The following is a 12,698-nucleotide window of genomic DNA, read 5'->3' as shown; positions in this document are numbered from 1 at the left end:
CCTGTGGTGGGTTTCTCCCCACTGTGGTCCTGGGCTGGTGGTGGGTAAAAGCAGTGACTGATTCAGATCCCTTATACAGAAGATACCAAACTTAACAAAGGCAGGAAATGTTGGTTAGAACTTGTGATCGCGTAATACTACCCCTTACTTGCAGACCATTGGGATTTAAGAGTTGATTTGTTAAAAAAATAAAAATAAAAATACCAAACTTAACAAAGGCAGGAAATGTTGGTTAGAACTTGTGATCGCGTAATACTACCCCTTACTTGCAGACCATTGGGATTTAAGAGTTGATTTGTTAAAAAAATAAAAATAAAAAAATAAAGAGGTCATTTGTGGGCTTTCTATGAGCAAGTGTTCTAGTGTTTTGTTTTTAGCAGCTAATAGAATGAAATATCTCTAAGAGCTTGAGATAAATAGTTAATTCAGGCATTTATGATATTTTATCTCCCTGCTCCCATGAGGAGAAAAATCCCAAAATAAATTGATGTTTCCCTTCTGATCTCAGTTATCTTTGGTTGGTACATCTGATCGTGCAGTCATAGGCAGCATAGATTTTTAGAGCTGGGAAGGTATTCTTAGAGATGAGGAATTGAGACCCAGAGAAGGTAACTTGCATGAAGTCTCAGGACCAGACAGCTTTCTTTTGTTTAAATGTAGTTTGTAAGATTTTGTTCTACTGCCCAACCTATACTTTCCAGAAACATCTTAAACCAGAAACATCTGGTTTAAAACATTGACTTGTGGGTGGAAATGAGGTCAGAAAGGGGATGGAGTGGGAAGGGAGATGTTAGTGGAGGGAGAAGGGAGAGTATGGTGGGCAGTCATGGAGAGGGGTCCTTATTCCCCATATTTAAAATTTTCAAGAGCTTAGGATTGCAGGACTTCACTTTTTAAACTGAAGTTTCTCTTGACTGTTCATAGAAGGAGGTCATTATTATTCACAGGTGTTCTGAGGCCTAAACTATTTAATTTTAGCAGTGTTTCAGTTCCTAGGAAAGCATGTACAAATGGTTTAGGTTGTCGTTCCATCTTTTGATATGTAGGGAAGAGTGCCAAGGCACTGTATTTTTTCCATTTAAAACATAAATTCATAAGAATTTTATGGTAAGAAGGAGAATAACATGGAGGGGAGTACCCAGATAGATTCAGGCCAGCTGTCCCCGAAGCCACATGACTAGACCTGGTCTCTTTATACTTCACTCTTTCAACACCCACAACCCCCCTGAAAAACAAAGCAAAAACAGATAAGAAATTGGTAGAGACTTTTCTTTTTCCCAAAGTTGAGTTTTTATAGAGAAGAATACTCAAATGAAGGTGCAGTTTTTCTCTCCTCTATTTCATATCTGAATTATACTGTGGATACTTACAGACCTACATGACAAGGTTTAGCAAAATGCTTTGTGGTACATAGCATGGCTGACCACAAGGGTTACGATTATTTTCACCCTTTATACATATATCCCCAAATTGACTTCTGTCCTAGTTGTCCAGCGAATTTGTTTATGTCATATTCATTGTTTGTATACTTATATGCTTATGACAGAATTCTGTCAATTCTATCATAAAGACTGCCTTTCAAAAGAAATATATGTGAAAGTCTTAGGAGGAAAAAAATTACCTTAAACACATTTGTTTTTACTAGATATGACTAAAATAAAATGATTACTTATAACCTACTGTGTTCCAGAAATAATTTAAGATGGCTCTTTCAGTTATTGTTTTAAATCTCTAAAATTGTCTAAAATTAATGCTGTTAAAAACTTTGAGCCGGGCGCGGTGGCTCAAGCCTGTAATCCCAGCACTTTGGGAGGCTGAGACGGGCGGATCACAAGGTCAGGAGATCGAGACCATCCTGGCTAACACGGTGAAACCCCGTCTCTACTAAAAAATACAAAAAGCTAGCCGGGCGAGGTGGCGGGCGCCTGTAGTCCCAGCTACTTGGGAGGCTGAGGCAGGAGAATGGCGTGACCCCGGGAGGCGGAGCTTGCAGTGAGCTGAGATCCGGCCACTGCACTCCAGCCCGGGTGACAGAGCGAGACTCCGTCTCAAAAAAAAAAAAAAAAAAAAAAAAAAAAAAAAAAAAAAAACTTTGGTAACTTATTGAAAGTCCCAGTTATTAAATGCAGCTTCATTCAAAATTGGCTATTGGTTTCTTTTAGGGGAAAATGAACATCTCTTCATGTTAACTTCTTGATGGTGTCACACCTCCCACTGAGCAGTAAATTACTCACTTTCTGAGAATTACATTCTTTCCTTGCAGTACTGGCCATTAGAGCTTTATTGAGGAGAAAAAAAGAAATGATTTTTGAGGATGCTGAATAGACAAAAACCATTTTTTTCCATTGTGTTTCAAATCATTTTTGGGCATTGGAGAATAAAAGCAGTCATTTTTGTTACTGTAGATTATGAATTTGATTTCTGGAGCTTATTTTCTCTGCAGTATTAACCAAAGTCAAAACTGACAAGGCAGAGATTTGCTGACTATTGTAGGAGATTAGTAGAATCTTTAGCAACTCTCCTTGGTAAAAGAAAAAAAAAATCTTGTTTCATTTGATAAGCAATGAGGTTTGGAGTCAACAAACCTGACATCAAATTAGGTTTGTAGGAGTGAGTTCCCACAAACTTAATTTACAGTATTATTTAAATGACATTTAAATTTGAGATTCAGTGAGGTAAGGAGGGGGAAAGTAGCTAAAACAGAACCTAACATGCAGGGAAGGCATATTACATTCAATGCATGTCAGTTGAATTTAGTTTCCAAACTAGTAGCCCTTAATGCTAGAGTAGACATAAAAATTTCTGACCTTCGTTTCCCTTTGAATTTAGATTTTTGAAATGTAATAAATACCTATTGCTTTTCTCACTGAAAATAAAAGTGTGTTAGGAAAATGGTTTAACAGGTTTTAAGTGAAATATTTTTACACTGACATAATTTTCTCCAGGATGTGCACACACTTCCTAAGTAAGAGTTTGTGATTAAAAGAAAACCTATGCCTAGATAACCTGTGTTAGATCCTGAAGGCTACCCAGTTCTCTGAGGTTAGGAGTTGCCTGGCCTCAGATTCTTTTAAAAAGTTATTGATTCAGGTCTTGCTAATTTGGAATTAAGCTAAAGCTGACCTTTGCATTAATTTTGAAGGCAAGGTTTTCTGTACAAATTAATGTAAGACATGATAGGAGAGATTTGCTGATATTCAAGCCATTTGAGAATCAAAGCACTTAAAAAATACCACATATCTTCTTCTAATTACAAGTGGATTTTGAAATGAATCTTCTTATGACTGTGCCTTTTATTGACAGCTACTATAGTTACATATAACTTGATAATAAAAATATTTTATTTTCAATTTTTTCGGTAATTTAGTTCACTTCTTTTTCATTGCTATAGCTGAGAATTTGCTATTTAGAGCCTCAAATAGCTAAGGATTCAACAGGAGAATAATCTGTGTCTGTTTAGAAGGGGAAGGAGGGATTCCTACAGTTGAGAGATCTATCTTTTGAATAGGTGCTTTGGAACAGTTGTGGACCTTGAGCCTAACTATGGGTGCTGCCAATGCTTATTTGTGATAGTGCTGGGTCTTTTTTGAATTGGAAGTGGGGGTGCTCCTGGTGCTCCCGTGTGGAAAACTAGTGGTGCAACACTTTTAAGAACCCCAGTTGTGCAGGATTGGAAACTGAAGCTAGAACATTGTCTAGAATTTTAGAGGTTAACTTTGTGCTTTGATCGCTTAACTCTGTAAGAGTCAGTTTCCTACAGCAAAAAGGAAGATAGATGGTCTTTGAAGATGCTAAATAGAGACTTAAGAGATGGCTGGTGTTATACTGTTCTCTGTGTTTTTATGTATTTTAAAACATTTACTGAAATACTTATATATATTTAAAGTGATTAGTCTGTTGTTTCAGCTTCTCCTGGTGTATCCTGGGAGATTTTATGCTAGTTTCCTGATAGTCCTCATAAATCCTGGTCGTAAACAATAAGCTGAGACCCATTTATTCTATCCTGCATCTTCTTCCAGGTGAGGGATGGTAAGGGAACTAAGAATAAGGAATAGCAGGGAAGGTCAGAAAACACTTTTAAATTATATTACTTTGAGGGGTTTATTTGTGGAATTAAAATTAAATTGCTAGATTAACATTTTCAATTGTTTCTTCCAACCAGTAATTCCAAGTTTTTCAGGTTAATTGAATATAGTGAAACATCATCCAGCGTGTGCATTTCAAAACAAGATGTAAAAGAACTGTGATTTGTGGCACCACATACTAATGAGGCTTCCCTGAAGTGGGAGGGGCTTTGGCAAGGCTGCAGTAGATGAATGTTGACTAGTGGAAAGGCTGATAATGAGGCATGTGACAACAGGGCTTTTTCCTGCTGAAGACATTAAACATATTCTGGCTTGAGCAATTTTACCAGTTTTCACAGTTTTAGCAATAGGGAACCCAATTCTACTCTGTTTAGCAACAGAGTAGAATTAACTGAAGATTTGCATGCAAGATGCTGCATTTTGACAGAAATGAGAATTGTGGTGTGGTGACAATATTTTTAAGGCCTTTGTAGGACTGACTACCTTAGCTATGTATGTTAATGCTGTAACTTCTTCTCTGTCTTACTTTGTATCATGGTATCTCAACTTTTGCAAAGAAAGTAATTGTGGGATTTCTTTCCAAAAGGACACTGAAGCCATGAAGAGAGCATTGGCCTCCATAGACTCCAAACTGAACCAGGCCAAAGATTGGCTCCATGACCCTAGTGCCTTCCCAGGTAACCCTTTAGTTCTGCTTTTCTGATAGATACAATGATAAGCTAAAAACCAAGCAAATGAAAGAAAGAAAGAAAGAAAATCTCCCATAATCTCATCATCTGAGAGAACTACTGTAACATTATGGGGAATACCCCATTATTTGATAGTTTTGAGTAACTGAAACAAGTAGTAGGCCTTAAAAGGATGAAGGAAATAGATTCGATCACCTCTAATCATGGAGGAGTAAGTCACACTAAGCTGGGCATTCTTTGCAAAATTATTCGTCCTCCCCTTCCCTGAATCCAAAAGGTAATTATTTTCAATAAAGGTTCTTCTCTTCCAGTTCCCATTGAGCAGACTTCCATTTATCTCAATAGACTACTTAATTAAGCAGATCAAATCATGATGCCAATGAGAATTGGGAAGTGAAGTTGACTGTATAAAGATAAGACCCAAATAGGTTATTGCACTAGGCTTTATTGATTTTCTAATACAATATTTATTCTGTTTTAGATTAATATTTGAATGAGTGTGAAAAACCTAAAGAAGGTTGGAGGTCCTAAATACTATTAAATTGTTAGAGTCTGTTTTCATCATCCATATTCTTACCACAAGCTACTTAGTATCTCCAAATAGATATGGGTCCAAGTATCTTTTTTCGCAGTGTCTGTGGTTGAAACCTCCCCCTATGGTTTAAGGGCACTGCTTGGCTGTTAGCTATCAGATATGTTGCCTTCTATTCACTCCTCTTGTTTAAAATCATCCATTCCTTGGTGAATGAAATGACTTGTAAAGTATCCTCTCTAAATAATGAATGTGTCAACAGTGTAGATATTGAATATCTGTTTATTTTAGGGGATGCTGGTGAGCAGGCCATCAGACAGATCTTAGATGAAGCTGGAAAAGTTGGTGAACTCTGTGCAGGCAAAGAACGCAGGGAGATTCTGGGAACTTGCAAAATGCTAGGGCAGATGACTGATCAAGTGGCTGACCTCCGTGCCAGGTAAAGTTCCTCTGTCCTTACAGAGCAGTAGTGGGTAACTCATTCCTAACAGGGTGATTCAGAAAACAAGCCTCTGCCAGTTTTGAGTTATTTATTTGGCTAGTAAATAACAGAGATAATATAGTCTATTAAATTCTTTTGAGATGGAGGTGATCTTTCCCTTTGCTGACTTTATTTATTTATTTATTTATTTATTTATTTATTTATTTATTATTTTTTGAGATAGAGTCTCACTGTCACCCAGACTGGAGTGCGGTGGTGTGCTCTTGGCTCACTGCATCCTCCACCTCCCAGGTTCAAGAGATTCTCCTGCCTTAGCCTCCCAGGTAGCTGGGATTATAGGCGCCTGCCATCACACCCGGATAATTTTGTTTGTTTGTTTGAGACAGTCTCACTCTGTCTTCAGGCTGGAGTGCAGTGGCAGGATCTTGGGTGACTGCAACCTCTGACTCCATGGTTCAAGCAGTTCGCTGCCTCAGCCTCCTGAGTAGCTGGGATTACAGATGCCCGCCACCATGCCCAGCTAATTTTTGTATTTTTAGTAGAGACGGGGTTTCACCATCTTGGCCAGGCTGGTCTTGAACTCCTGACCTTGTGATCTGCCTGTCTCGGCCTCCCAAAGTGCTGGGATTACAGGAGTGAGCCACCGTGCCCAGCCATGCCTGGCTAATTTTTGTATTTTTAGTAGAGATGGGGTTTTGCCAGGTTGGCCAGGCTGGTCTTGAACTCCCGGCCTCAGGTGATCCATTCGCCTCGGCCTCCCAAAGTGCTGGGATTACAGGTGTGAGCCAGCATGCCTGGCCTGACTTTATTTAAAACATGCTTTAAATTATTTATTTATTTATTTATTTATTTATTTATTTATTTATTTTGAGATAGAGTCTCACTCTGTCACCCAGGCTGGTGTGCAGTGGTACGATCTCGGCTCACTGCAACCCCTGCCTCCCAGGCTCAAGCAATTCTCCTGCCTTAACCTCCCAAGTAGCTGGGATCACAGGCATGTGCTGCCACACCCAACTAATTTTTTGTAATTTTAGTAGAGACAGGGTTTTACCGTGTTGGCCAGGCTGGTCTGAAATTCTCAGGTGATCCACCTGCTTTGGCTTCCAGAAGTGTTGGGATTACAGGCATGAGCCACCATGACCTGCCAAATTTTTTATTTTTATTTTTTATTTTTTTGATATGAGAGTTTTGCTCTTGTTGCCCAGGCTGGAGTGCAATGGTGAGATCTTGGCTCACTGCAACCTTCGCCTCCTGGGTTCAAGCGATTCTCCTGCCTCAGCCTCCTGAGTAGCTGGGATTTCAGGAATGCACCACCATGCCCGACTAAGTTTGCATTTTTAGTAGAGACGGGGTTTCTCCATGTTGGTCAGGCTGGTCTTGAACTTCTGGCTTTAGGTGATCTGCCTGCCTCGGCCTCCCAAAGTGCTGGGATTATAGGTGTGAGCCACCATGTCCGGCCAAATTTTTTTTTTTTTTTTTGAGACGGAGTCTTGCCCTGTCACCCAGGCTGGAGTGCAGTGGCCGGATCTCAGCTCACTGCAAGCTCCGCCTCCCGGGTTTACGCCATTCTCCTGCCTCAGCCTCCCGAGTAGCTGGGACTACAGGTGCCCGCCACCGCGCCCGGCTAGTTTTTTGTATTTTTAGTAGAGACGGGGTTTCACCGTGTTAGCCAGGATGGTCTCGATCTCCTGACCTCGTGATCCGCCCGCCTCGGCCTCCCAAAGTGCTGGGATTACAGGCTTGAGCCACCGCGCCCGGCCTTGCCCGGCCAAATTTTTAATTTTTAATGACATAGTCTTGCTCTGTCACCCAGGCTGAAGTGCAGTGGTATGATCATAGTTCACTGTAACTTTGAACTCCTGGGCTGAAGAAATATTCCTTCTTCAGCCTCCTGAGTAGATAGAACTATAGGCATATGCCACTATGCTTGGCTAGTTTTTAAATATTTTGTAGAGATAAGGTCTTGCTATGTTTTGTGGTCTCAAACTCCTGGCCTCAAGTGATCCTCCCAAAGTGTTGAGATTAAAGGCGTGAGCCATCACTCCTGGCTTGAGCTTTTAAAATATACAAATGCCTAATAACAAAGTTGAAACTTGTTCCATAATTGAAACTGAAACACAAATCTAGTTTTTAATTTTCTAGCCATAGGCTTATGAAAAATAAGGGGCAGTGGTGAAGTCTGGCTTGGGTAAATACATTTTACGAAGGGTGGGGAGAAAGAAACATAGAGTGAAAACACTGGAATTATTTCACCTCATAAAAACATCATTTAACTCGGTTATCCTCTAAGTTGGTAATTTCTGGGCTTTTTTGAGTTTCCTTTTCATGATTATTTATTCGGTTTCATAATTATTTACCTTCCTTTTACCCTCCTAAAGCCTTGGCCTTTAGAGCTTTTCTCCCCATAAACTAAATACACATAGTTTGCTATTGAGAAAACTCAATATAATATAAATTTGTTTGGAATTCATACAAATGAACTCATCCATAGTGATAATGAAGTTCTAAAAGATCCTCATTTTTATATAATTTTATGGTATGGACATTACAAAAACTTGGAATAGGATGAGACACTCATGAAACATCATGAGATGATTGGGATACACAAGGTCTGCATACAAACAGGGCCCAGAAACACTCCTCTACATGCAGTGCACTGTTATACCTGGTCTCCAATATTAGTGCAATAGGCATAAGTGCAGATCTTATTTATTTTTATTTTATTTTATTTTATTTCTTTGAGATGGAGTTTCGCTCTTGTTGCCCAGGCTGGAGTGCAATGGCACGATCTCAGCTCACTGCAACTTCCGCCTCCTGGGTTCAAGCGATTCTGCTGCCTCAGCCTCCTGAGTACCTGGGATTACAGGCATGTGCCACCATGCCTGCCTAATTTTTGTATTTTAGTAGAGACATGGTTTCACCATGTTGGTCAGGCTGGTCTTGAACTCCGGCTAATTTTTGTATTTTAGTAGAGACAGGGTTTCACCATGTTGGTCAGGCTGGTCTTGAACTCCTGACCTCAAGTGACCCACCTACCTCAGCCTCCCAAAGTGCTGGGATTACAGGTGTGAGCCACTGTGCCTGGCCAAGAATGCAGATCTTAAAGGAGTGGTTCTTAACCTTTTTTGGACCAAGATCACTTCTATCATCTGATGAAAACATTCATCCTTAACCTAAAAAGATGTATATAAACATGCCCATACAATGTTATATATAATTTCTAGAGGTTCATGGATTCCCTGTAGCCCTGGAAGCTCCAGGTATTTCAGGTTGAGTCTCTATGTTGAAGGGGAAAGAAACAGCTTAAATAAATGTGATCTCATTGAATTTAGTCAATCTTTTCTCCTGCTGAGAAGCAGTCTCCTCTGTCATGAGCATGGCAAGAAACTTAGCAAAAAGACAAAAAGAAGTTTTGTTCTCATTCAGAGAAACGCCAGTGCAGTTTGACAGGATTCTTGGCTCTTCTGATTTCTCACTTTTGTGTCTTTTGTCTGCAGCCTTTTCCCAGTGTGGTCGCCAGTTTTCACTTGGAATTCTCAAATACACAGTTGTATGTGTGTAGAGAAAGATGAGTATGAGCAGGAGAATGAGGTAGCTATTGTAGGGGTTCCACCGTTAATCTGTAAAGAGAAAAGGCTAGAACAGTGAAGGGTAACTATGGGCCTGCTTCACAGTGGAGCCTGCAGTATCCTTTCCTGATGAAAGATTAGAAAGTTATCTCCCTGTAGTCCTTTCTTAAGTGTACCCAGCTATTTAATATTTTAGTGGCTGAAATACAGTAAGAATTTCTTTTTGATATTCTGTTAAGTCACACAGGTTTCTAGGTTGCTAGTATATATTTTTACCCCCATAGGACTCAATAAAAACTTTATATTTTGAATGAAAAAACTGTGTAGCCCATAAATAGTTTTACTTTTTCACAATTGGAATTTCTGCATTTCCAGCCTCAGAGAAGTTATTACTTTGTAATATACAGTTGGACTCTTACCAAAAAGATCTCTCATCATGAAGTAGTAGATTTGAAGAAAAAAAGCAAATTAAATCCTAAAGACTATGTTTCCTAAAAGTCTTCCCTCTTCTGCCACATAAAAGGAAGGCCTCAACTTCAAGGAAAAGGTGTATATATACCTTTTATATACCGAGCAGTAAATGAATGAATTCATTACCTCAAGTTTTGGTATAGATGAAAAACAGAAGAATTTTAAAAAGAGGCTAGATAGACTGGGCACAGTGGCTCACACCTGTAATCCCAGCACTTTGGGAGGCTGAAGCAGGTGGATCTCTTGAAGTTGGGAGTTCAAGACCAACTTGGCCAGCATTGTGAAACCCTGTCTCTACTAAAAATACAAAAATTAGCCAGGTATGGTGGCACACGCCTGTAATCTCAGCTACTAGGGAGGCCGAGGCAGGAGAATTACTTGAACTACTTGGGAGGCTGAGGTAGGAGAATTACCGTCTTGGCTCATTGCAACCACTGCCTCCCAAGATCGCGCCACTTCATTCCAGCCTGGACAACAGTGAGACTTTGTCTCAAAAAACAAACAAACAAATAAACAAACAAAAAACCAAAAAAAAAAAAAAAACCCACAGAGGCCAGATAGATGAATGACAGATCAATACTATTATGAAGGGAAGCAAAGGTATTTTGGAGTTTATCCTAAAATTAGAAGTTCTGATTAGGATAATCAGCCATGCCATTCTACCAAATGGTAAAGTTACCGCCCCTGTCATTGGGATTACCAGGCTGCTTGGATTAAAATAATCTGGATCGTAAAATGAGGGCAAAACAAAGAAATAGGGAAAGTAAATAGAGAAACAAGTTTCCATGAACTCATATCATTTTTGGTAGGAATAGCGTATCATTTCTGAGAGAGGAAAATAGTGAAATCAGTTCTTTAGGAACTTGGTGGGAAACAGTGGTTTCCTATCAACATGTGCTCAATATTAGCTAGTTTCGGTATTTATATATTTATGGATTGCCTAGGAGTGGAAGGTAGGCATTTAAGATTATCATTAGGCTTATTATAAAAATGATGATAATTCAGTAATATTAGTAGGTTGTATATTTGTATAGCTTTATTGCCAGTGTTTTCAAGTATATTATTTTGATGCTTGAAGCCACTCCATAAGATAAGTGGGGAAAATGTATTACCTACCTTCATTGTATGTTACCTTCATTATATAAGTTAGAAAACAGAAACCCAGGGAGGTTAAACATCATAAACAAGTTTCCACAGGTACCAAGAATCAAGATTTGAACACAGATCTGCTTGTTCCCACTATGGTACACTTTCATTAACACTATGCGTGCTGCCTCCTGAAACATTTTCAATGTATACTTGCCTATAAGAAGACAATTTAATGGACTATTTATTTCAGAAGCACACATTACTATGGTAACAAAGCCCTCCTTAGCAATAAGATCACCAGCACATTTTCCCACTGAAGTTTAGATTTGATTATGTAATCACTACCAAGAGGAGAATCATTATCAAAATTTGCTGGCCTGGTCTTCAAAGTGGTTATGCAGTTCCATGAAGCTAATGTGCATTTTTAAAAGAAAAAGTACGTGATTTGGGCATCTTGCTTTGTTTATGTCTATTTTCTTGTGCTGTCCCAGATTTACTGGGGAAAAGGAAAAAGCCAAGCATGTTCACGAAAACCACATGTACTGTGCTATTGGGAATATTTTGTCATTAAGTATTTGAGGGTGTACAATGACAGCATATGTCTGTTTTGAGCAGAGGACAAGGATCCTCACCGGTGGCCATGCAGAAAGCTCAGCAGGTATCTCAGGGTCTTGATGTGCTCACAGCAAAAGTGGAAAATGCAGCTCGCAAGCTGGAAGCCATGACCAACTCAAAGCAGAGCATTGCAAAGAAGATTGATGCTGCTCAGGTAGTGATGGTGATTTTCAAGAGGGGTGGGAAATAAAAGAGAAAGAGAAATGTTTCATAAATATCCTAAATGATAAATATCCTATTTTTCTTCTCTGTCTCTTACATTTACTGTGGTTGGATAATGGTTTCTAAGTGATGAGTGACTTCTGGCACTTACCAATGTTAACACCTCCTTTACCACCACAGGTTTAGACAAATATTTATTTGCATTTTGAAATAAAGATCTTAATTTACAGCACTTCAATTAGCTAAAAGTAAGCACTCAGAGTACCAAGGGAATCCTAGTTCCTGATACAGATTGCAGTACATTAAAACTATTCCTTGTCCCAGAATTCACAACTCTTTGGTCATTGTAATGTTTAGGGGTTAAAGTTTTCTGATACTGCTCTACTGTAAAATGATTTTCAAGCATTTCACAAACACACATGTTTGAGGAACTGAGGAACTAATAAGGTGTGGTTAATTCAGAGATGAGATAAAGCTTGGGAAGATATTTTATGCTAATGGGCATGAAAAAATTGATTTTAAAAAGATGAGAGATTGAGTTCATCTTATCTAAGAACCTCTGTACAATAATTAAGACCAGCATTATAAAAATGATTACTGGTGTATTACTTTTGAAATCCTTCTTCTGGCCTGGTTAAGTTTAGTAGAGTGGAGTTTGTGAGTAGATCACAGTGTGCTGCTTCTCCGTTTCTGTGTGTAGAACTGGCTTGCAGATCCAAATGGTGGACCGGAAGGAGAAGAGCAGATTCGAGGGGCTTTGGCTGAAGCTCGGAAAATAGCAGAATTATGTGATGATCCTAAAGAAAGAGATGACATTCTACGTTCCCTTGGAGAAATATCTGCTCTGACTTCTAAATTAGCAGATCTACGAAGACAGTATGTATTTAACCCTTAAATTGCCTTTTCATATCTTTTCTTCTCTCTCTTTCTCTCTCCCTTCCCTCTCCCTGTCTTTCTTTCTTCATACATATTTCAATTCCCCTAGGTTAAATGCACTTACGATGCTCCTCCACTATATTCTCATCGATTCTAGGTCAGATGTTA

The 12,698-nt window shown here is 39.2% G+C and overlaps 1 protein-coding gene across 2 annotated transcripts in view; it reads left to right on the top strand.

The window, feature by feature from the left end:
* VCL (vinculin) overlaps positions 1 to 12,698 on the top strand; it is a 126,507-nt gene that overhangs the window by 83,578 nt on the left and 30,231 nt on the right. For both annotated transcript variants that reach the window (XM_015147272.3, XM_015147270.3), the window contains exons 7-10: positions 4,672 to 4,762; positions 5,598 to 5,745; positions 11,493 to 11,646; positions 12,355 to 12,530. In XM_015147272.3, coding sequence (XP_015002758.1) covers positions 4,672 to 4,762; positions 5,598 to 5,745; positions 11,493 to 11,646; positions 12,355 to 12,530 — 569 coding nt within the window. The remainder of the gene's footprint in view (positions 1 to 4,671; positions 4,763 to 5,597; positions 5,746 to 11,492; positions 11,647 to 12,354; positions 12,531 to 12,698) is intronic.

Source organism: Macaca mulatta, chromosome 9, assembly GCF_049350105.2.
Source record: "Macaca mulatta isolate MMU2019108-1 chromosome 9, T2T-MMU8v2.0, whole genome shotgun sequence".
Classification (NCBI taxonomy): domain Eukaryota; kingdom Metazoa; phylum Chordata; class Mammalia; order Primates; family Cercopithecidae; genus Macaca; species Macaca mulatta.
This window is presented reverse-complemented; position numbering and strand designations above follow the sequence as displayed.